At 45.5% G+C, this 21,686-nt stretch overlaps 1 protein-coding gene across 1 annotated transcript; it reads right to left on the bottom strand.

Moving 5' to 3' along the window:
- Nucleotides 1-235: 235 nt before the first annotated feature.
- On the bottom strand, nt 236-16,907 carry LOC144145043 (uncharacterized). The gene is made up of 5 exons (XM_077676541.1): nt 16,771-16,907; nt 14,170-14,421; nt 9,849-10,215; nt 5,582-5,741; nt 236-498 (listed from the first exon to the last, which is right to left on the bottom strand). Exons 2-5 carry the CDS (start codon nt 14,418-14,420, stop codon nt 326-328), a joined length of 951 nt encoding a protein of 316 aa, XP_077532667.1. The 5' UTR covers nt 14,421; nt 16,771-16,907; the 3' UTR covers nt 236-325.
- Nucleotides 16,908-21,686: the final 4,779 nt, after the last annotated feature.

Genomic DNA, 21,686 nt, shown 5'->3' with positions numbered 1-21,686 from the left:
CATGCTAGACTTGTTAGCCGAAGGAGGAGATAGCATACGCGCCGGGCGTAAAGATGTTGCATACAAAGCCTTTGTCTGCTGTAGTGACCAAATAAAATCAATGTATAATGTTTCCAGCTTGGCATTCGCGCCATCTTTAGAATAGACTTTACGCGTGTTATCTAGAAGAACAGTAAGGACAGTAAGATGTTAATTCCAGTAATACATGTTCACATTTACGTTCATGCAGTCACTGCATGTAAACCAGTTCATTTTTATATGCACGCAGCTTTATTCATTTGAAGTAGGACGTTCCTTGGTTACCACAGCGTGAGTGAAACGGTGGCTATACTTCTGGCTTGTAGGCGTGAATAACGAGCAGGGACTGTTCCCTTTTTTTAACATCCCAAGAAGGGCCTTCCTTCACGCTTTTTATAAAGCCCTCCGTGAACTCGCGGAGTTCAGCCTTTTCGTCGTCGTTCAACAGGGGGTACACAGGATTCAGCAGGAGGAAAATATCTGAAAGAAATGAATGGTTGCAAAGTGAAATACGCAAGCTATGCAATAATTTATAATCACATTTGTTTTTCGTTGAGGGCAAAGCTTCTTGGAAAACGATAATCTTAACCATTTTGGCCTAGAGAAATAAAACCACTTATTCATAGTAAACACCCTATACACAACCTTCTTAGCCTGTTAAACGTTTAAACGTTCGAGAAATGACGTGGTTGGTTCTCATTCTGGTGCCTCTTCTTCACAGGATCGATGTCTTTCCACGCAGTTTTAAACCGATCATGAGCGCTGGTGAGAATTGTTTAGTTATTTTGTGGGGCGCGAACATTACATCAAAGCTTCCGTTCGCTCACAAACCCTGTTTGGCCATACTTTTTCAGTAGAGGTTGCGTAAATCAATCATCGCGCTTCACTTTTACCACCACTGTATTGCATGCAACTGGTTAACCAAAGCAAAATCAACACCGTTTCATTAAACCTCTGGATTTAGGCAATCTCGCGTGCCCTGTACACGAGTCGTTGTGAGAATGTTAAAAAGGAGCAATAATGAGTTTTTTTCACACTTGTGATACATGACGTCCATCCCCAATCCTTTTGAACTGCGGTATTTTACGGCGGTTTTTCATACGACTTCGACACGTGGCTTCCGATACCGCCGTTGTAATACCAGGTTGAGTGAATCCAGGAGTGCACGCCAATGGCATAATTTTCGCCCAGTACCAAAACAAATCGGCTAGCGCACCGTGAGTTTCGAGATGCTGCGTATGATATGCCGTCACGAGAGCCTGCGTAGGAGCCCAAAGAGCGGACCGATAGAACTGATGTAGTGTGAACTAAGCAAAAGAAAAATAGAAAATACCCACTAATGACACGTTTGTAATAAGGCATTCCCTACATTTTATTTAGCGCACATGTGCAGCTAGACTTCCTTTAAATAAAGTACAATAAAGTCTGGTTATTTCGAACTTCAATAACTCAAATTTATGGATGCTTCGAATTGAATAGTTAGGGAGTGCCAAGCTTTAGAGAAGTATATCTGCACAAAAAGTCCGTCAGTTCAAACCAGAGCTGCTTTCACTGCGGATAATTCCAACCACGGCCTACGGCACCCGTGTCTCGCCGACTTGCACATGGCCAGAGGAACAAAACCGCTGACTACACACCAAGTTGCGTCCCCTCCGGAAAGAAGATAAGAGCAGAGAGGGGTTAAAATTGTTTAAAACAACTTCGAGCGTTTTGGCAGACGTATGGCTTTCGAACGGCATCATTGTGCCTGTGAGTGCAGTTGTGAGTGGTGTACTGACCGATAGCCTACTTCTCATGTCACAGCCGCAGTATCTGTCCTTACCAGTAACCACGAGAAAAAAGACAATGCGCCAGTGCGGCCATCCGCTCCGAAGTCATTACAGCTGGAATGCCGCACGTCTCTTTTTCTAGTTGGAAAATAGGCGTAGAAAAAGAATTCCGCTGCACTCCGTCATTAGAGAAAAAATAGTAATTTTCGCCTTCAAGGACTAAAGGCTGACTGCAATTAGGAGCCTGCCCCGAAGCAGCGCAAAGCTGTTCGTCCTTGCTGTCAGTTTTGGGAACTTTGATTTTTTTCGAACTGAAACGCCTTCCCCGTGCAGTTCGAAGTAACCAGGTTTTACTGTAACCTGGTTAAGATAGATAGAAAGAGAAAGCTTGAAAATGCAGAAACGTGAGCCCAGCCCTCGGCTGGGCTTGCTACTTTGAATGGCAATAAAGCAGAGAACTTAGGTGAAACACCCGAACACAAAAATACTACCCAAAACAACACAAACGATAAAAGACGCAGGAACGCCCCCCCCCCATTTAATGGAGTTCACGTAAGGTAGAACGCTCCCAGAATTTTGTCACAATCACATCACGGAGAAAAATCAGGAATGCTCTTCGTGGCCTTTGTCGCAGGGTCAGCCGAGTGTGTTGACAAAAACTGCAGTATAAGGGAGAAAGTTTTATGTCGTTAACACTGGGGATACGGAAATATTTTCAAAACACTTTGGAAGGTGTCCCGTTTTTAGGAGCAGCATAAAACGATTCTCAGGGGGGCACAACTTTGGCGCAAGTAAAAGGTCACCAGGCAGTCGAAACATTTTTGCAGCCCTCCACTAACCGGCACCTTATAGCCCATTGTGGTTTAAAGCTAACCGATGTCATTACAAAGGAAATATGTAATGTTGGCGACCTTTTCTCCGCATCTTTTAAGGACTCCGCCCTTTATTGTGCCATGTGAAGCTTTCGCGTGATGCAGAGAACCCTATCTATTACGCGCAGCCTTTCGTTTAGGGCGTTTGATAACGCGGCGGCACCCCTTTGGCATCGTGTGCTTCCTGCCACCCACGTCTTATTATAAGTGCAGAGCACTTTAGGCGCTCGCCTTGTCGTCCTAGCTCGCTCGCTGGAACCAAGCATATCGCCACGGCGTTACAGTGTAGCCTGTCACGTTCCCTTCGCCGCGGCGTAACCCAGAGGCTTCGAAAGCCAAGCGGCTATGCAAGGATACACGTAGCGTGAGCTGAGGTTCGGCTGGTTATTCTTAGCTTTCTTGGTTGTCTAGGATTAGCTGATTATCTTGGTTACTGATGCTTATCATCCAAACCAAATTCAATACAAATCCAATCCAATCCAATCCAAAACTAATCCAATCCAAGCCAAGCCAATCTAATCCAATCCAATCCTGTGCAACCCAATCCAATCCTCGCGCTTGCGCAGCACGGCTCTCCAGGAGCTACGCGAAACTGGTCGACCTCGGCCAGTGCAGCCAATTCAATCAAATCCAATCCAAGTAACGCTGTTGTTCGCAGCGTACCCCAGAGGGGAAGAGCTGAACGCGCTCCTAAAGCGTCATTTCCCAGCGCGTCACCACGGCTCCGTATGTCTGACGGCCTCCATCTCACACTTTTGCCATGCCTCGCCGCCAAGGAGCACCCTCACCCTCACACTTACGCCAGTGCTCCCGCTTCGTTAGTGCCTCTTCCGAACCACGTGATATTTTCGCGGGAGGTTCAAACACGATTTGCGACAATATACTTTGTGGTGGCGACATGATTCGAGATAACAGCAAAGTAGCGCGCGCCGCTATGTGTTCGCCGATCACGCGATCACTTCCTGAGAAGCACCAGCCATTCGCCGCGACCGAGAATATTGCAGTTCGCGCTGCGCACAAATTTCGCATTAGGGAGTAGAGTAATCGTTAGTTGCTTTTTCGTACGCCACTGGTCATATTTAGGGAAATTGATGGCGAGATATGGCTATGAGTAGATGAGTAAGTTTCACTGATTCATTGTTCAGAACTATTCTTTTGCTTCTTTTGGCGACAATTTAGAGTAGACTGTTGTAGTGATTACAGCTTTCACTTAGCTTATTAAAGATTGTCGTGCTGAGGAAGGCGTACTGCATCGTTTGAGCTTTTTCAAATTTTTTTTTGTATTTCTGTCGTTTTTTTGCACTGCTCTTTATTTTTGTCGTCGTTCTAAGGGCATGTATATTGCATATACAGTCGATACCGTATGTATCTTACCCGGATTCATCGAATTATTGCGTATATCAAACAGTGTAAAGATCCCATTGGCAATCCTATGCAAAAGTGTAGCCCCTTTGTATGCATGTATCAAACTCGTCCGCCACCATCACATTCCATATATCGAACCCCGCCTCGTAAGTTCCCCTTCAAGTGCGCTTCTCCTGGCAGGGCGGTAGTTGACGATGATCAGTTCTCACGACTCGCGTAGGGTGGGTGGCGTTCAACACGTGTTCGACCTGCTGGACGCGCTAGCATGGGGATAGCGTGGTAACAATGAGCACATAGGGCGTTTTGTCATGGGGCGTTGTGACCCAGAGGCGGCTCTGCTGGCATGGAGACCGGAGTCGCGTAGTACGAGTTTTTATTGTTCGCCGCGGCGCATCTTCCGAGCCATGGGGTCCCAAAAACAGCAGTATTTGGATTTAAAGGCGAAGGCGGACATCATTGCACCTGTGGGGGCCAGTGAAATAAAGTCGTCCGTTGCAGAGACCTTGGAAATTCCTCGCAGCACGTAAGAGCACAATACTCCGCAGCAAGCCTACATAAGGCGATGGCAGTGCAACTCGGCCGCTCTAGATCGTGTCAGTGCGTGTTCCTGCACCTGGTTCCGCAAAGCGGCTTCGTTGCGGCTCCAGAGGAGAGGTGTTCGGAAACAATAGATGAAGGCGGTGAGTACCTAGAGGGTGATTTAGGCAGCTGTCAGCATTCCCGCGGGAAATTCCCGATGCCGCATTAACAATAAGTGCCTAAGTATTGGCGACATTCAGACTTTGGCGGATTGCAACAATTCGCCGATTACACCGGGGATAACCGTTGCTGAAGAACCATACCCTATAAGCGACCCTGTCGACCCTTTTAACCGCGCATAGCAGCTGAGCTTGCGTCAGCATTCAACGCAGTTCATGGTCGTGGCGGCGGAGCCAACGGCGCCGGGCCTTGTCACGTGAACAACTTTACTAATCTTAAAGGCAGTTTGGGGACTCAGAAGGTAAAACAAGAGGAGCTCAAGGCCATTTTTTATGCGAGATAACGTAGGGTGGTCGTGGTGGTGTGTTTCGTATTTTACGGGCTTCGAGGAACAAATGAGAAAGCTAGCGCATGTTGCGACCTCGGAAAGTTTCGAGTGAAGTGCGGAGTTTTTGGATAAGCTTCAGACGTTATTATTTTATATTTCTAATTATCGATATATCTAACTCTATGTCGATCTTTTTGGACTTTGTAATATACGGGATTGACTGTATATATTGACATTCGTAATTCACAGATGTATTTTTTACAATTTTTGTTCTGTTCTTTTTTCATTTCATTCAATCCATTACATTCATTCCTTCTTCTATAACAACTAGATGTGTAAAATCCGGTAATTAGGTCGTTTTTGTGCTAATATAAGACATCCCGCACTTTGGCCTGAGCGGGTAGTCCACAAAAAACGCAATTTGCACTTTTCTCTTTTGCAATCTAAGCATTCCCCCTTTAGAAATAAGAAAGATTTATTAATGCAATAAAATAATACCGTAAAATGGGAGTAATGGGCTTCAGACGTACCGACAGCGGATTCTTTGGTGCAGCCAATGGTCATTGGTGATCGGACTACTTCACAGGACAGCGGGATCAAGTTTGTGCCAGAAACAAGTTTGGCAAGGTACGACCGAAGAGCACCCGTCTCGTGCATGCCATTTGTTGGTGGAATACAACGTTGGAGAAGCTGTTGAGAAGAATTAGATGACATTGTAGGGCCGTTAGGCAGTTAGAATGCAAAAAAGGTGCTTGTTTTTTCAACAAGGTCGAGAACTGGGCTAGTTGGTATACATTCATGATTTACCAGCGCAAATTAAACGGGACGAGAGAGGAGTACACAACACGAGCGCTACTGACAAATGAAGGTTTATTGAAACGAAGGTAAACATATAAACAGTTGAGCCTGCGCAGTTGTTAGTAGCGCTCGTGTTGTGTACTCCTCTCTCGTCCCGTTTAATTTGCGCTGGTAAATCATGCTTGTTTTTTGTTTGTAGGGTGTATATGAAAATGAAAAGTAAAAAAAAAAGACCTTTCACATTTATCTCCGGTCATGTTTCCGTCCAGCTAAGCAAACTATCGTTTATCTGTCACATCCCAATTCTATACAAAACCAGTAGAAGGCAGACCTATCAGATCACTGCTTATTAACTTTGGTATGCGGACATTCCGGCAAGTCGCTGTTTAGGGGCAACACGCATATTAGCCGGTGGAACAGGACAGGGGTGCGAGGTGTCCTGCCCGAGTGTCCTTTCGGCATTGTTCCTTGCTATCTGCAAAAAAATGATGATGTCAAAGTTTACTCATCAACGCCATGCTCCCCATATTGAAATTACCACATATCTCAAAGGGAGAATGACATGCTGTCCACGGAATAAAGAGAAGGGTTGTCTCATGCTTGTTCCTGTTGAAGGAAACCTGCAATATGTTTTTCTGCTTTTTTTTAAATCTCCAATGCTTGCGGAACGTAGTCACCGAACACACCCAGTACTTATATTAGGGGGTCACAAAGTGCCTCAGCCGACAATTACTGCTCTGTGCAAATCAGATAACTTGTAAACTCACTCAAAAGATATTTCTGGCTTTCCTGGTCTTGACGTTTCTCGACGGCTCGAATCACGCCACTAAGGTCATGTAGTGGCTGTTGGCCGTTTTAAATGCAGAGCATTTCTTAGCCGCCTCGCCTGTTCCTGCGTCGGACGGTGTCAACAGTTCCGCGTCCGCAGCAGGTGCGCCTCTCCTTCCCTCCTCTCTCTCAACAGCAGCTGGCGCGCGCATGCGTTGTAGTCAGCCCGTTCGCTCCGTCGCGGTCTCGGCGTAATAGGTGCCTGATAGCAGCGCGGTGGGCCGGGGAAGGGCGCGCGCTGCTTGCGCATGCGCGCTCTCCCCCCCGTAGTGCTCTCCCTCTACTGCGCGCGCTGCAAATATAGCGGCTAGCGGTCGCTCGTGCTTCAGTCACTGCGTTGCTCCTTCCTTCCTTGGTTGACGCTCGTGCCCACGTTTACTCGTGTCTGCTACTCCAGCATCACGGAAGAAGCGATGGAAGCAACACTGCCTTCAATCAGTACTGAGGCCCCAATGCTCTGCATTTACTCGTGTTCCCCTCGCGGGAAGGCGCGGTAATTTTTTTTCCTTCAGTTGCAGCAATGAACGCTTTTCGAGAGCAACTTAAAAAAACAGCAAACAAAGCAGCAATGGAAGGCGTATCTTGTGCGACGAGCAAATCACGCAGTTCCGTTCCGTGCTGGCGATAACTATAGCTTTCGTTGTGGTTCCAGACGTGAAGGAAAACGTGGAAGCGCTTATCGACAGTGTTGCAGGGTCTCTATAACAATGGTGACACCGACGAGAGTTGTGAACGTTAGGCCGAACTTACAATGTAGCGCTGTGACTGAAAATGGTAGTTGACGTATCCTAGCAAGCCTTTCCGGAAACACGGAAATGAAACTTTGTGCGGAGCAATCCAGCGAATAAACACGCAAGCTGTCAGATAAAACCATGTTCGCCCCCGACACATTGCTAAGTGAAAACAAGCCACAAAGCTACGGTGGTACGAACAAGACGACCCCTGAAAAGAGGGTGTGCTGATCACTCCAAAGCTACGGGGGAAACATACACGCGTTGCTCGAGAAAGGTATGTAAACCAAAAGATACTCTCTCGGCTCCTCTTGTCTTTAGCTATTCAGCTATGATGGGAGAATATAACCGCATGTGCAGCTCATTTAGTTTCTGGCCAGAAGGTATAGCGGACCGGTTTCTGGGCTCGTTGGTAGGAAAAAGTAAGGTCGAAATATTATACCTTTATACATGAGCTTACGATGCTGGAACCCACTATATTCGTTTTGTGGTGATGGGCCTCGCATCCCGAGCCCGCCTGTGGAATAGGGAAACATGATGACAGTGTTCGATACAGCGCAGGTTCGGGAGCCTCGGATCGGAGTGTGCGGTATGGAAAAAGATGACCTCAACTACCACGCGTGGCGGGGGGCGTTCTCGTGTCGGGGTTGGGCGGAGAAGCTTGCAATTACGCGTGTGCTTGAGTTTGAAGGTTCTGACATGAAGATAATGAAGACAAAGGAGGAGCCTCCGCAAGACACACGGAACCATTAAAACCAAATCGAGTAAAGTTGAACGGGCCTCCAAAAACACATTTTTGCTTTGGTACCTAAAACAGGTTCGCAAGAGGTCGGCATTTAAAGATTTTATCTAATGAATAGAAAAAACAACGTTGTTAGATGAAGAAAAATGTGCGAAAAGTGGTTATTACCCTTCTGTATTTTTTGTGCGTCTTCGCAGCCCACAAAATCTCTGACGTTCGCTATACACTTGTCTATAGCGACCATTTCCGGTTAGGCGCACTACATAAGAACCACATGCGGAAATTGTGCAATGTTGTGGGTCTGAAGAAGTCGGATCAGCCCAGAGATAGCGTCAGTGATTGAATTTCAACAACTTTGGGCTAAGACTACCGAAACAGTGCAGTACGATTAATTGTGATATATGAGAAGGGGGCTGACCTGCGAAAACAAAACGGCGCATGAGTATGATGAGGCTGCAGACACCTAAAGACTGGTGGCTATAGATTGTGCTTTCGAAACTGTTATATATTGCTCTAAATTTGAGAGCTGGCTTCTCAGGAATTTTATTTCTGACACTTAGGCTGAAACGTGCACCCACACATACAGACCCATATGCAAGTCCGGTGAGTTTTTTGGATGTAGAAAGTGGAAATGGCTGGTCATGTTCTGCCTTCATTTCTTAATAATAAGTAATCGAGTTAGGTTGCGCAGAAGACGGTCTCGTGAATGGGTGAAGGCCAGATACATTCCGTTCACATACGAAGCAGATATATTCGGCAATACTTCCCGCTTTCCTAAAGAGACTTTTATGAAAACAGTTGTATGTATACAGACGTCTGAACCCACGTCTTTATACGTGTATATTAAATTGTGTTCCACCATGACGTGTAGGTTAGCTACAGGACATGGTGCGAGTTTTATGGCGTTATGTTGGTCGAATCATTGTCGCCAACTTTTTTCAAGTTGGTAATTATGGTTCTCTCCACAATTTAAAATTAATGATCTTCCTTGAAACATATGTGATGCCAAAAACAGTTCTTCAACGTGTTTGAAAACTGGTATACCAAAGCAGGTATATCATGTTGGTCCGCTACGAACGGTGCGGACGACCTTGACGACCTTCTGATCTTTTTTGGGTAATTCACAATCTGTGGTCGTTCACCAAACACAATTATCGTTAGGTCCGGAGATACTACTAAATGGGCTTCGGCGAGCTTAGCACGGTCCCGCAAGACATCAGCGCCTCATGCTGTCCAACAGTCGCCCTACAAAACTAAAGCGCCATAACCGTGATCTCTTGAACGTTACAAATTACAGTACACCATCAGCAGTCACACGTTTAGCGATAACCACCAGATATTGGTGCTTAAGCAGCAGTATTTTTCTTTCAACAAGTTGAGAAACCATTTAAAGCGGAGCATTAAAAGAAATTGGTGACAAAAAACCACGCTTGTTTGCCCGGGTAAAGCTTCGATTACACCAAACCGAATGTCATTTCCCCGTTAACAAGAACGCATGCTAACTGCAATTTGTAAACACTCCGAATGTTGTATCACCCTTCCGCTAGGGGCAATTAAGACGGCATTGCGTTGCCGATTCAGAGGTGGATTTTCTGCGAGAACGGGTTCAATGTAACTGTCTTGAAGTGAAGCCATCTTGAACGTTGTAACATCAAGTGGAGGGAATGTAGTAAATGTCAGAGCAAGTGAGCAACTTACGTCAGAATATTTCTCCCATCTTGATGACCTTATCATTGTTTCAAAGAGGTCAAATACGGACATAGTGTAGGAGAAGACAAGAAAGCATTCTGCTCTAGGCGCCATGAGGGTCTCGATGTTCTTGAGTGCCTGGAGCTGATCTGCCAGCCAGTGCAGTGTGATGAAGGAGTACACCCTCTGGAAAGGCCCGTGCTCGACCGAGAAACGCAGCACATCGCCGTCCTTGGACAGGTCGAGGGTTCGGTACTCAATCTTGGGGTCAGCATTATTCTCTCGAGCAAAATCAAGCATGGCCTCGGAGTTGTCGACAGCCACGACTTTGGTGCACCAAGGCGGCAGGCGTGGAAGGAGGTGTTGCAGTGTGTAGCTGGGACATTGAAAGTACAACGTATCATAGAATGGTGAAACGTTTTTAACGCAATATACTATGATACACACCAAGTATTCCTACTTTTTAAGTAATACAAATGCTTCAGTACTCCTTATTCGAGATTGCTCAAATCTTCAGATAAAAGACCCTTCCGTATTTTTTCTCACTGCTCACTGCTACGAAGATGACTGAAATATTTTGCGAATGGCGTGATTCTGAACCTTCCTCAGCTATTACTGCGGATGCTTGGGGCTGGATCCCAGCAATCACTGCAGGAGACTGGCGTTACACACCCGCCTTAGCGTCGCTGAAAGAGGTGGTGTCGGAGACAGGTGTGGTACATGCCACAGGCATCAAGCACCTTTTGCGAAAATCAGCCATTTCACCTGGAGTCCTCACTAAGAATTTAAGCAATCAGGAATCGCTGGAGAGCATTGCGCGAAAAAATGAAAACATGCCTTCAATCAAGTAACACTCATTGTTTGCGTTTGTTTAGAGAGAAGGAGTTGACGGACTTCACGTTAGCGCAGGTGTTAAGTTTCTGTGTTAAAAACTGCTTGTTTTCTTTGTTTACACAGTAAACATGCTTCAGCAAAACTAACATGTTTGCCTATCCGCCTTTGATAGTTTTAAGCACATTCATTTGGGCTAAGCACCATGCACACGAGCTACCCATTATGGGTCATTAATTCGTACTTCGCCCAATATGCGGGGACCAACCCTTCATCGTCGAACAATGTCAAGCGGAATCGACGTCACCGTGTTTCCGTCCATTGTAAACTACGAGCTGGTTTGCCAACACTGAGTGTAAGGGAAGCGACCATGTACAAGGTTTCATTGTTGTTTCTTGTTATCCTACTGTGCCCCGTAAACTTTCAGCTCATTTTAAGTTGGGCGATTTCATCGCCACGCTATACCTGTTAGTTGGTAGCTTTTCTTCATAGAACGGCGCTATCAACCCCATCAGCAAAGATGGGAGGTTACGCTGCAAAGCCGAAGGTCAGCTAAATGAGTGTACAGTTTCTGGCGCCGAGTACTAAACCGTTCAGGTTATCCCAAGAAGGTGGAAAAGACGCGGAACACCACAGCGTTAAAAGTTCATACCAGCAGCCAGCAGCACGCAAATCCTCAACTAGAGACAGCGGAGAAGCTTTAGAAAGGTAAATAGGTGCACTTTTTCTCGAAGTTATGCCCCACGAAGCTACTTATGAGTTAATGTACCTTCGTTCGTGGTCGGCGTTCTCCACAAGCTCAGTTACCTTTCTTTATCACCATGTTTTCGACAATAAAGATAAGCAACTGGGATATTGCTGAATTACGGCTGCACTATGTTCGCCTCCTGCAGCCGCTTAGAATGGAAGAAGCCTTCATTAATCGAAAAAAAAGATGAACGTTTTGCTAGTAGGAATAGCGTGTTTGGAACAGATCCGTTAGGCAGCTACATCTACTTCAGCGATTTCAAGGTGGAAGCCGGCGATTATCAAACACTTCTATATTGCTGCATCTATAGCGCCCGTTTTGTTTCGTTCGATTCTTCGCCATTCGGCGCGAATTGCTCCAACAAACAGGCTGGTCGCAATTCACACGGAAGTTTCTCCGCAGTGAGAGCTGTTTTCCGGGAGCAGCTGTTTTACGGCAGTGCCGTCACATCCTTCTGTCCCAGTGCCACGCACCAAGCTAATTATTACTTTGTTTTGGCAGTGCGGTGCTTAATTAAGAAGAAAACGTGGCGCAAACTAGACCTGGACGTAGGAGAGAAGATACGATAGATACAGGCGTTTTCTTCTTTCTTTACGTACGTACCAACTACCTCAGCAGCAAGTTTTGTTAAACGGTGTGGTGCGTTAGCTCTGGGATTAGCGCACTTCGGTGCTACTCTAGAGGCAGTGTTTTTTGCACAAGTCCTGTGCCTTCTAGTTCACTTTCGGCAATAACATAAGCGCGAAGGTGGCGGAGTTGAAGCAAAGAGTTTGCTCAAATAGTCCAACCTTTACAGTTTGGTCAAAGAGGTAATGAGTGACGTTTAAGGCGGCTTGAAAATGTTTTTCAGCCAAACTAATAAATTTGGTACACCCTTTCCAGTGATTGTGGCTGAAGCCATAGCTTGCACAAAGGTGTAGTGGCCTTCTTGCACCCCAAGTTGCGCCTGTTTGGAAGGGGTGACCTTTTCACTACAAGAAATTTAGGCAAGGTTATCAGGTTGTTAACTTTATGATGCAGCATAGGCGGGTGTGATTTCTTACCGTCAAATTTCACATAAAATACTTGTACTGAGCCCCCCTTGAGACTCTCTCAGCGTGCTTTGAATATTTGATTTTTGAGTTTGTTCCCGTTCGGCGCAGAATGAATCGAAAATATATGTTGAAGGTTTTTTTATTCATTTGGGGTGTAGCTAAAATCAACATATGTCCAATAAAATCAAGTGTGTGTAGGTAAAAACAAGGAGCAAGGACAGACCATGGATATCTTTCGTATCAAGGGAAATTCATGTGGCACACACCGAAAGGCTATTAGTCCGCATGCTGAAAGAAATTCAAGCACAATGTGCAACAAAGTGCTCGGCGGCAGCGAAGTGCTCCGATATAATAGCAGATGAGCGCGCACAAGCGAGCGTTCGCTGATCAGGCGAACACTTCCAGAGACGCAGCAGATATGCGGCGTGACCGAGACGACTGTAGTTCGCGCTGCGCACAAATTTCCAATTAGGGAGTATAAGAATCGCCATGTGAGTTTAAGTGCAGAGCACTTTAAGGGCTCGCCTTATCGTCATCGATCGGTTGCTGGACCCAATTAGAGTCACACGGCGTTCGTAGTGGCTGTCCTCGCGGCGTAACTCAGAGGCTTCGAAAGCTCAGGGGTTTATATAGTCATAAGCATTCGAAACTGATGAACCTCTGGGGCTTGTCATACAGTTACCCGTTGCTTATTGCAAAAAAAAAACTGTAGGTACATTTCAGGCAAAATATACGTAATTAACCGGCAGCGTCCGCGTTCACTTAGTTAGGAACCCTCGTTGGGTTGGTTTTTACGACAGTAAGCAAAAAAAGTTACAGTGCAGCACCGGCACGCGCAGAAGGAAAAGCAAGCAGGAAAAGAACAGAACTCCCGCTGGCCAGTTTCAGGAAGGGGGCGCGCGAGCACTGCGAAGGCAAGAAATTTGAATTGCATTGGGTGGTAGCAGTGAGCGGACAATGGGGTTACAGCCCAGAATGGGGAATCACTGCTCTGCACTTCCAACAGGTTTCACTATAAGTGGAACGGCGTTAATTGTTTTGTGTAAACTATAAAAATGCCTGCCGAAATTGCAGTTTAACCTCACTTTTCGATAAAATGTCCTTAAAGCCTGCCTCGTGGGCCCGTTGTGGCGATTTTGATACCCTCCGTCCTTATTTGACATTTCATTTTATCCACAAGCACAGCGATACGGGGTATTGGTGGTATCGGTTGCGCATTCTGAATATCTCAGCACGTCGGTTATAAAACAAATTCTACGCCGCACCAGCAATATGGCATGTGCATGTGTAACAGCTTAAAATTCTGCTGAGCACCTAATTACCAAGAATAATTTGTGCTATAAAGTCCTTAGTGGGCACCTGCCGTGGAACGCAGTGTCTACCGGCTCATTCGCTATAATGGCGGAAAAATTTTATTCGGTACATTAATAGCCCTTAGTAGTGCTGCTTCCCCTTGACAGAGCCCTACCTTTCAATATCATGATTTCTATTTACTGTCACTGAGCCAAAATTTACTTGGCTGGAAACATTGGTGTAAACAATATATGAATGTAGGCATCACAGAATACCTGGCTTCGTTATCGTGACCTTACGAATCGCATATCTTCGAAAATAAAATCCTAGGTAAACATGTGTAAGGTGTTGTCGGGGTAGTTTCTTCTTTCACAGGACGAAAAATAAAGAACTGGCGAAAACAGCGCTAGCTGTTCCGTCCTACCTGCCAGGCCCACAACCGATGTCCAGGAAAGTGCCTCGCCGCATTTCCTGGCCATCCTGCGCTGCCGATTTCTCGGTGTCATCGAATGTCATTCGAAATGTGTCGAATACAGCATTGATAAAAGGCCACGTTGGTTTAGAGGAAACATCGTATATCTCCACGGCTTGCGCTGTGCTGAATCTCACTGAGTGGGTAGCAAGAGCATCCCTCGTCTCGACGTCGCTGTTTTCAGTGTTGGAGAAGGAGGCCATTCTGTAGGCAGGAAGCAGAAAATTAGTTGGCGAAACGCTGCAATCTTCAATGTTATCATCTCGAAAAAAAATACGTACGCGGAAAAATATCTAAAAAACTATAAAAATGCATTTTTTTCTGTTGGTGCATCTACAGAACTCGTCTTTCGGTATTTTACTAATCCTGCATAGGCTGCTTCCGTTCCTGTGGTTGCCGCTAAGAGAGGAAACTGAGAAAATCGTTCCAAGCATTTAATATAGAGCACAATGTGTGGGTTGTGAAAACTGCGCAAGGAAAGCCATTGTGGTAATCAATACTCCTTTTTGGAGTTATGTGCAAAATTCGGCTGTCACGCTCTGGGGCAGGCAATCTCATTCTGATGGTTAAAACATGGTGTCCGAAGGTTACGAAACGACTGTCCACCAGACATCTTAAAAGTAGAGGAACAAATTGAGTTGGCATTCCCCGTGACATTTTTACAGCACTTGTGCTCTCTGTCATGCTGCCTATTTTCCTGATAAACGACAACGCGCAGAATCTGCTAACATAATGCGACTTCCCCTTCTTAGCTTGTAAAAGATACTGAGTGGCATTTTGCATGTCCCTGAGGCAAGCCGAGCGTGTCGTACTTGTAACTTTGTTTGCCATCCCATTACCAAAAATTATTTATTAGAGTCAGGCGCGTGGTAGGGATCCCATATTTTTGTTATTACCGGTAATGCCAGTTTAGGTACAACAGAATCGTTTATGCTTGGGGTTCCACAGTACGTTGCAGCAATAATTAAAATGTCTAACGAATACTTGTGTGCAGGCCTTGTGATGTTGCTAATGCCATAACATTCATGTCCAGCTGCCGAACTGTTCGTTGTGTGATGGGCACATTTCTCTTTTTCTCTCTACGAATACCGTTTTCCACATAACTCGACTCCAAGAATTGTATGCGTCCCGGCTCTACAATATGCAAATTCTGCCCGTGTCCCTGTTTCGTATTTGTTGCGCTGGTGAGCTTAAGAGGACGCCGGTTCTGACTCCCGGTCGCGGCGGCCGCTTTTCTGATGGAGGCGAAAAGCAAAAACGCTCGTGTGTACGTGATTTCGACGCACATTAAAGATCCCCAGGTGGTCAAAATTAATCCGGAGCCCTCCACTACGGCGCACCTCATCGCCTGCGTTGCGTCGGCGCGTTAAACGCTACAATCAATCAATCAATCAATCAATCAATCAATCAATCAATCAATCAATCAATCAATCAATCAATCAATCAATCAATCAATCAATCAATCAATCAATCAACCAATCAATCAATCAATCAATCAATCAATCAATCAATCAACCAATCAATCAATCAATCAATCAATCAATCAATCAATCAATCAATCAATCAATCAATCTGCTTCATAGTCCGCGTTGTGTAGAAGCACTCTCCCACCAAATTTGCTCTTCTACCAACCAGTTTCCAAGAACAGGCAAGGTACCGAGTCGACGTTCAGCTTCACCTGATCTGTTGGTCGCAAACTTCTGCACGTGCCCTGGTGATCCTGTACTAAAACGACCCGCGCACGAGTGAACGGCTTCACCATCTTCCGTTTATCTCAGTATAAACGCTTATCCCTCCTGCCGCGCCTTTTCCCGCATTTAAAGTGTATTTCCGAGCAATGACACATACATGCTCGATGTCGAATCCCCTTGTGACCGGTGTGCGACTAAGGGGATGACTGCAAGGTCATACCGCACCCACCGCGACGCTCATTTGCCAACTGCTTGCGGTATAGACTGCTTTGCACTACAAGGACATATGAATCAGAAGAAACTTTAAAAAGTACATGGAGCCCAACAATATAAACTTCACTCAAAAAGGTTCCGAAGTGTCAACCGCGTAACGCCGTGTATGCGCACAAAAATGACATTGCGGAAATTAGACTTATAATCGGTTTGTTACACTAAAACGGGCATTATTTTGCGACGGAAAAAAGTGAAAGGGGGAAAAGAGGTGTATGAATGCTCGAGCATTTCTGGGCAAGTAAGGAAGTTGTCCTGTTTATTAGGTGAATGAATACAGCTTCCATAGCGTAGCATGCTCGTTTTACCTGAAATGTGGAGAGCTTTTTTGTCGCTTAAAAATGACCAAGACCCACAGAGATACGCTTAGCCCATACTGTTATTAAAAGTTACTAATGCCTTCCTAGCAATATATATTTCCCGGGCTCCTGAGCCGTGTTGCGCAGTAGTTCCGCGAGTGCTACATGAGAGCGTTGAAAAAGTATGGTGCTTTGAATGTACCCAAACATTGGAGTACTGAAATAATTAAACATAAAAGTCACCAAACGGAAAGCAAAGCACCACCGCGGAAAAAACGCTCAAATGGTCTTACCTGTTACCCGCTTAGGTTTCGCGGTTTAGGGCAATAACAGCTTAAAATAGAGAGCGCTGAAGTTTTCACCGTGGAACTGAACAAAGGCAGAGTTAACGCTAGAAAGTTTGAAGCGCTGTGGCTGGATGGAATATGTAGTGCCGGCTATAACTCCCCTCGTAGACTGGAAACTTTCGACGAGTATGAAATGGGTTTGAAATAAGAGCATGAGGGCTGAGAGGAATACCTTAACTAACAGGTGCGATGACGAAACGTGTTCTCAGTTATCGTTAATTTAGTGTCAGGCATAAAGAGGATGTCAATCACCGGTCAAGGACGAGGGCAAATAAAATCGCACTTGTACGAGTGCATGTGTAAGTGCTGGCTGAAAAGCCGGATTTCATAAAGCAGTTCTACTGGTGCGCAAAAACTTCGAAGCAACGGACTAAACACTCACACTCAGTTGACATTTTAAAACAACCATGTTCAGTGAGTTTCAACATGGTCATCAGGCCACCCACATTGCGTGTAAACTACAAAAACACGAGAGAGTACAAACGGCGCGTAAGCATTGTTCGTTAAAACAACCGTAGTGGAGGACAAAAAAAGGTCGGTCGTTTTTAGGTGTCCTTGTAACGTAAAATTTGAGCACTGGGTTGCACGCAAAACTTCATCACTGGGTTGCACACATTTTTATTAGCACAAAATGTCAATTTAGGTCGAACCGAAACAAAGGCAAATCGTAAAAAATAATTCGAAGGCATTCCACTTTATAAGGGTGGACGCCCAGTGAAAATGGTGGAAAATATACACGCAGTTACTTTTCTCATCATATGGTCATGCCAGCGCCTATGGCTTTGTGAGGATAATAAAACTGGGAAGGACAATAGGTTTATCCTAGCAGGCGAACATGGCGCTGTCCGTGTCTTTCCCGTGAATGTCCATGCATCGACAGCAGAAGGGGATTCTGCAAAGTTTCCAACTTTGTTTTGACCGATTTACGACAAGTAGCACTCAGCACAATAATACGGTCACTTGAGCGGATAATTTTTAGGTAGAACCTAATTTAGGAAAATTAGGTTCTAAGGTGTTTTTTTTAAGTATTTTAGAAAGATTTGAAGAGATCATTTATTAGAAGATAATTCTGGTCTTCTGCTGCATAGAACCCAAAACTACAGAGAGGAGGTCATATTAATCATCATCATCATATCTACGCCCACCGCAGGGCAAAGGCCTCTTCCATTATTCTCCAATTACCCCGGTCCTGCGCCAACTGCGGTCAATCCTTCGCCGCAAACTTCTTGATCTCATCTGCCCATCTAACTTTCTGCCGCCCTCTGCCACGCTTGCCTTCTGTAGGGATCCACTCTGTCACCCTTAAAGACCAAAAGTTACCTTTCCTTCGCATTACTTGCCCTGCCCACGTCCATTTCTTCTTCTTAATTTCAACTAATATGTCCTTAACAAAGGAGGTTAGAGTGAGGTAACATTAACCGGGACAAGAGGGGAGCTTCGATGGAATGTTGTTTGCGTGTGTTTCTATAACGCACGCCCACCAGTAACATGGCATTAACTATGCTGCTGAAGTTCCTCCTAAGGCAATTAAAGATCTTGCTCCTTGGCTGCTCTCTACTTACTGAGCTTCGGAAGAAAACGACGGCGTGCGCTGTAGATTGGCTTTACTGATAAGTAGCCACTCACATAAGGCCCCGTCGCCTTTTTGACCGGAAATATAATATATTTTTTTCTGTATTTTTGTATTGAGAAGTCATGAGGGTGGTATTACAGTTGTACCCAGCACCAAGTGTAACTTACAAACGTGATGTAAATAACAGCTCTAGAATTCAGCGATGGAAGGAGACCTATTGGAAACCAGAATCTATTTCAGAAAGTATCACTTGATTTCGCCGGTGTGCAACGAAGGGCTTTGTTTATTTACGGAGTATTGCTCTTGCTTGAGTCTGTATTGATATGAGCGCAGTGAGGACTCCGTATCAAGATGCGGACTCTAGTTTTGGGCTATTACTGCTTCAGGAGCGACTCGTTTCAAGCATGCCCGAAAACCCAGGGTATGCTAACCGATGTCGGAACGGCAAAACGCCCACGCCGTATCAGGTCATTCCACAATCGTGACGCTCAGGTCTCTATGGAAAGAAACTGTTTCGGAAAAGTTGGCGGACGGTATTAATCCCTGGGTGGGCGAAATTAATTAGAAAGCCTCCACTATGGAGCGCCTCATAACCCATGTGAAGCTTCGGCGGGTAGAACGCCCTAAACGTTAAACGTAATAATGGTAGGGAAGGTTACCTAGTTACTGTGTTTTTGAAAGAATGCAGTTTAGATGATGTTTTAATTGCTTTATCTACTAGATATTACTGCACCGTTACACTTGGCTGACATAATTGAGCTCAACTTGAGTCCACCTCGAGTCCAACTCGAATGAAATCATTAGTTTGTTACGGTACCAAATGTGGTCATCTGCGAACATCCTTTCGTTACAACATGTATACATCGGTGAGCTGTTACCGGGTGTTACAATATTATGCATATTGATTGCACTTACCTTCCTTTACAAGTTGAAACTTGGTAACCCTTAAATTCTTGACCTCGGTGCCACCAAATTTTCTCCACTACTGCCATGTGAAATATACTAAGGCACCTCAGTATCGTTAGAGACTTCGTATTTAAGGCTGCCTTTAACAATTGCTCAGGATAATTATTTTAAATTGCTAGCAATCCTTGATTATATCCCCGGAGCCAGCGTCATAGCCTGCTATTATCGCTAGGGGTTTGATTTCTAAGAGAAACTGGGTAGATGAACATATTGTCGAGGATGGGAAGGATAGGAGGTGCGTTAAAACACATGTTATTTAATGAAAGTAGACCTCTAAAAGAACTGGAAAAGCGTCGCAATTATTTCGGATAGCAGTATCAGTTTCTCAGCAGCAACTAACCAAGAAATAAACAGAAATTTTTGTCACACATTTGGTTGATCTTTAGTTTCAGCTGGATTGCCTTTACATCTTGACATTGGCCACCAACGTGGTTCGAACAGAAGGAACTGGTAACATACGTTCATTCTGGTGTGTAATGAAATCCGATGCAACGCGTCACTAGTAAATTAAAAAGTGATTCTTTCTGTTTCATATTGTAAGGCCTAAATATAATAATGCGTATGCTAGGAGTCGCTTGTGCACCCTCCAAGTTCTACAAAATCCAAGGCCATTCGGAACACAGCCCAACCCCATAGACGTAAATGTGAGCACTCACACTTGCGCGTTGTTGCATTCTCTGAAGACAAAATACAAACTACGTTCATGAAAGAACGGTCGTGTTCAGATAAAAATGTAAACTAGTTCGTCCTCGACTTCGAATGAGTAATCTCGATATAAAGAAAACACAGGAAGCAGTGGTGATACTGTTGGCGCATTCTTGCGAAACCTCCATTGCGTGAAGTCACTTGTTTCTACGAATTCTGGCCGCCGCCCAAAGCGATCGCCAAGTAATATGGCCGGACCATAGTAATGGGCCTATAGTTTTTTTTCATCATAGCACTTGAAGATAACTTGCAGTTAGCGCACTTGCAATTACGTTGTTAGAGTTACTTGTATTGCGTCATGTTTTCCCGCGCTGGTTGTTTGGAGAAGGCGTACGACAGCGCATATACACAACATCTGTGCAAGCTATCAACTGTTTTATTCACGAAACATAGACTGTTATATACGTATAGATGACGGTGAGCGGAACTGCTTTGTTTTAATTGGTCAAAACTTCTTCTAGTCTTTGATGCCATTTTTCAGCATCCTAAGTATTCTAGCTTTCGAGTTTTTTGCACGACTTCCTTAATAAAGTAATTTTTTCGGAAACCTAAATAATTACTCCTTCTAGTTTCACCCCGGCTATAATTACTTAAAGGGGCCCTTAGAAGGGTTTTGCCGATACAAGGGGGTTTCCATTTTCACGTAAATCAGTTTCGTAGTAATCATTTCATGCAAGAACTTTGTTAAAACAATGAGTATTAGTGCAGTCATTGCAAATCAAAACATCGCATTTTCGCCCGCGCAGCGCTTCCCCCTCATTTCGTCCACATCCTCGCACCGCGCGGCCAGACTGCCCGTGATGCCTCGCTTCTCGGTGACGTCTGCAAGAACATTTCGCTGCGGGCGTCGTCTGCTACTTGATCTCCCCCGCAGCATCGCTCTGGGACGGGGCCGTCTGACTTCCTCGCTCCGTTTGGCCCGTTTTTAAATGCAGAGCATTTGAGTAACTCACGATGTCACCCGCGTTGTGCCGTCGTAGTCCGCACCGTCGTTGTCCGCACCCCTCCCCCTACACTATATAAAAGAAAATACTATCCGGCGCCAGGTTTCGATCCCTCGACCATGCGGGCGGAACGCAATGTACATGGTGCTCTACCCGCTGCGCCACAGAGCCGACACAGAATGGGACGCTATGAACGCGCCTTATATCGTTGACTCATTCAATATACTGCTGACGAGCGCTCTTTCGTCAGCAGTTGCCACAAGTGCAACAACATTAACGTAACGCAAACTACTTAACGTCGTGCGCCTCCGGAAATGCTCTGCATTTGATCGTGCCCCTCGCGAGGGGGATGTTTGACGCTACCTCTTGCAAGACCGAGTGCAACCGCCGAGAACAAGGTCCCACGAGCGGCGCGCGCGCCGTAGACTGGTGGCGCCATCTGTCAGCTGCGACGCGAACTACCATCAAGGCAGTCAGAAAACCGAACGCGCGAAATACAAACTGGGCTTTAACAAAAGAACGCTGTTTTTTATCCTTTGCTTGGGAATCCTGCACTGCGCTAATGGCTGGAAAAGCTGATGGAGCACATGGGGTGGTGGTATTACGCTTCCAAACCACGCAGAAAGATCACGCAAGAAGAGAACGACCTTGTCACCACGCGTTGACGGCGACGA

Source organism: Haemaphysalis longicornis, unplaced genomic scaffold (genome assembly GCF_048455015.1).
Source record: "Haemaphysalis longicornis isolate Haplotype H1 unplaced genomic scaffold, Haemaphysalis longicornis Haplotype H1 scaffold_7, whole genome shotgun sequence".
NCBI lineage: Eukaryota > Metazoa > Arthropoda > Arachnida > Ixodida > Ixodidae > Haemaphysalis > Haemaphysalis longicornis.
Note: the sequence above shows the minus strand (reverse complement) of the source record. Positions and strands in the feature narration are given on the sequence as shown.

What these genes read in the sequence shown, in the direction of transcription:
- LOC144145043 (XM_077676541.1), bottom strand. Translation starts at nt 14,420, where the DNA reads ATGGCCTCCTTCTCCAACACTGAAAACAGCGACGTCGAGACGAGGGAT. An exon ending in GATGGGAGAAATATTCTGAC is followed by an intron (nt 5,742 to 9,848) that starts GTAAGTTGCTCA and finishes TCTTCTCAACAG; the next exon opens with CTTCTCCAACGTTGTATTCC. An exon ending in CACCAAAGAATCCGCTGTCG is followed by an intron (nt 499 to 5,581) that starts GTACGTCTGAAG and finishes CATTTCTTTCAG; the next exon opens with ATATTTTCCTCCTGCTGAAT.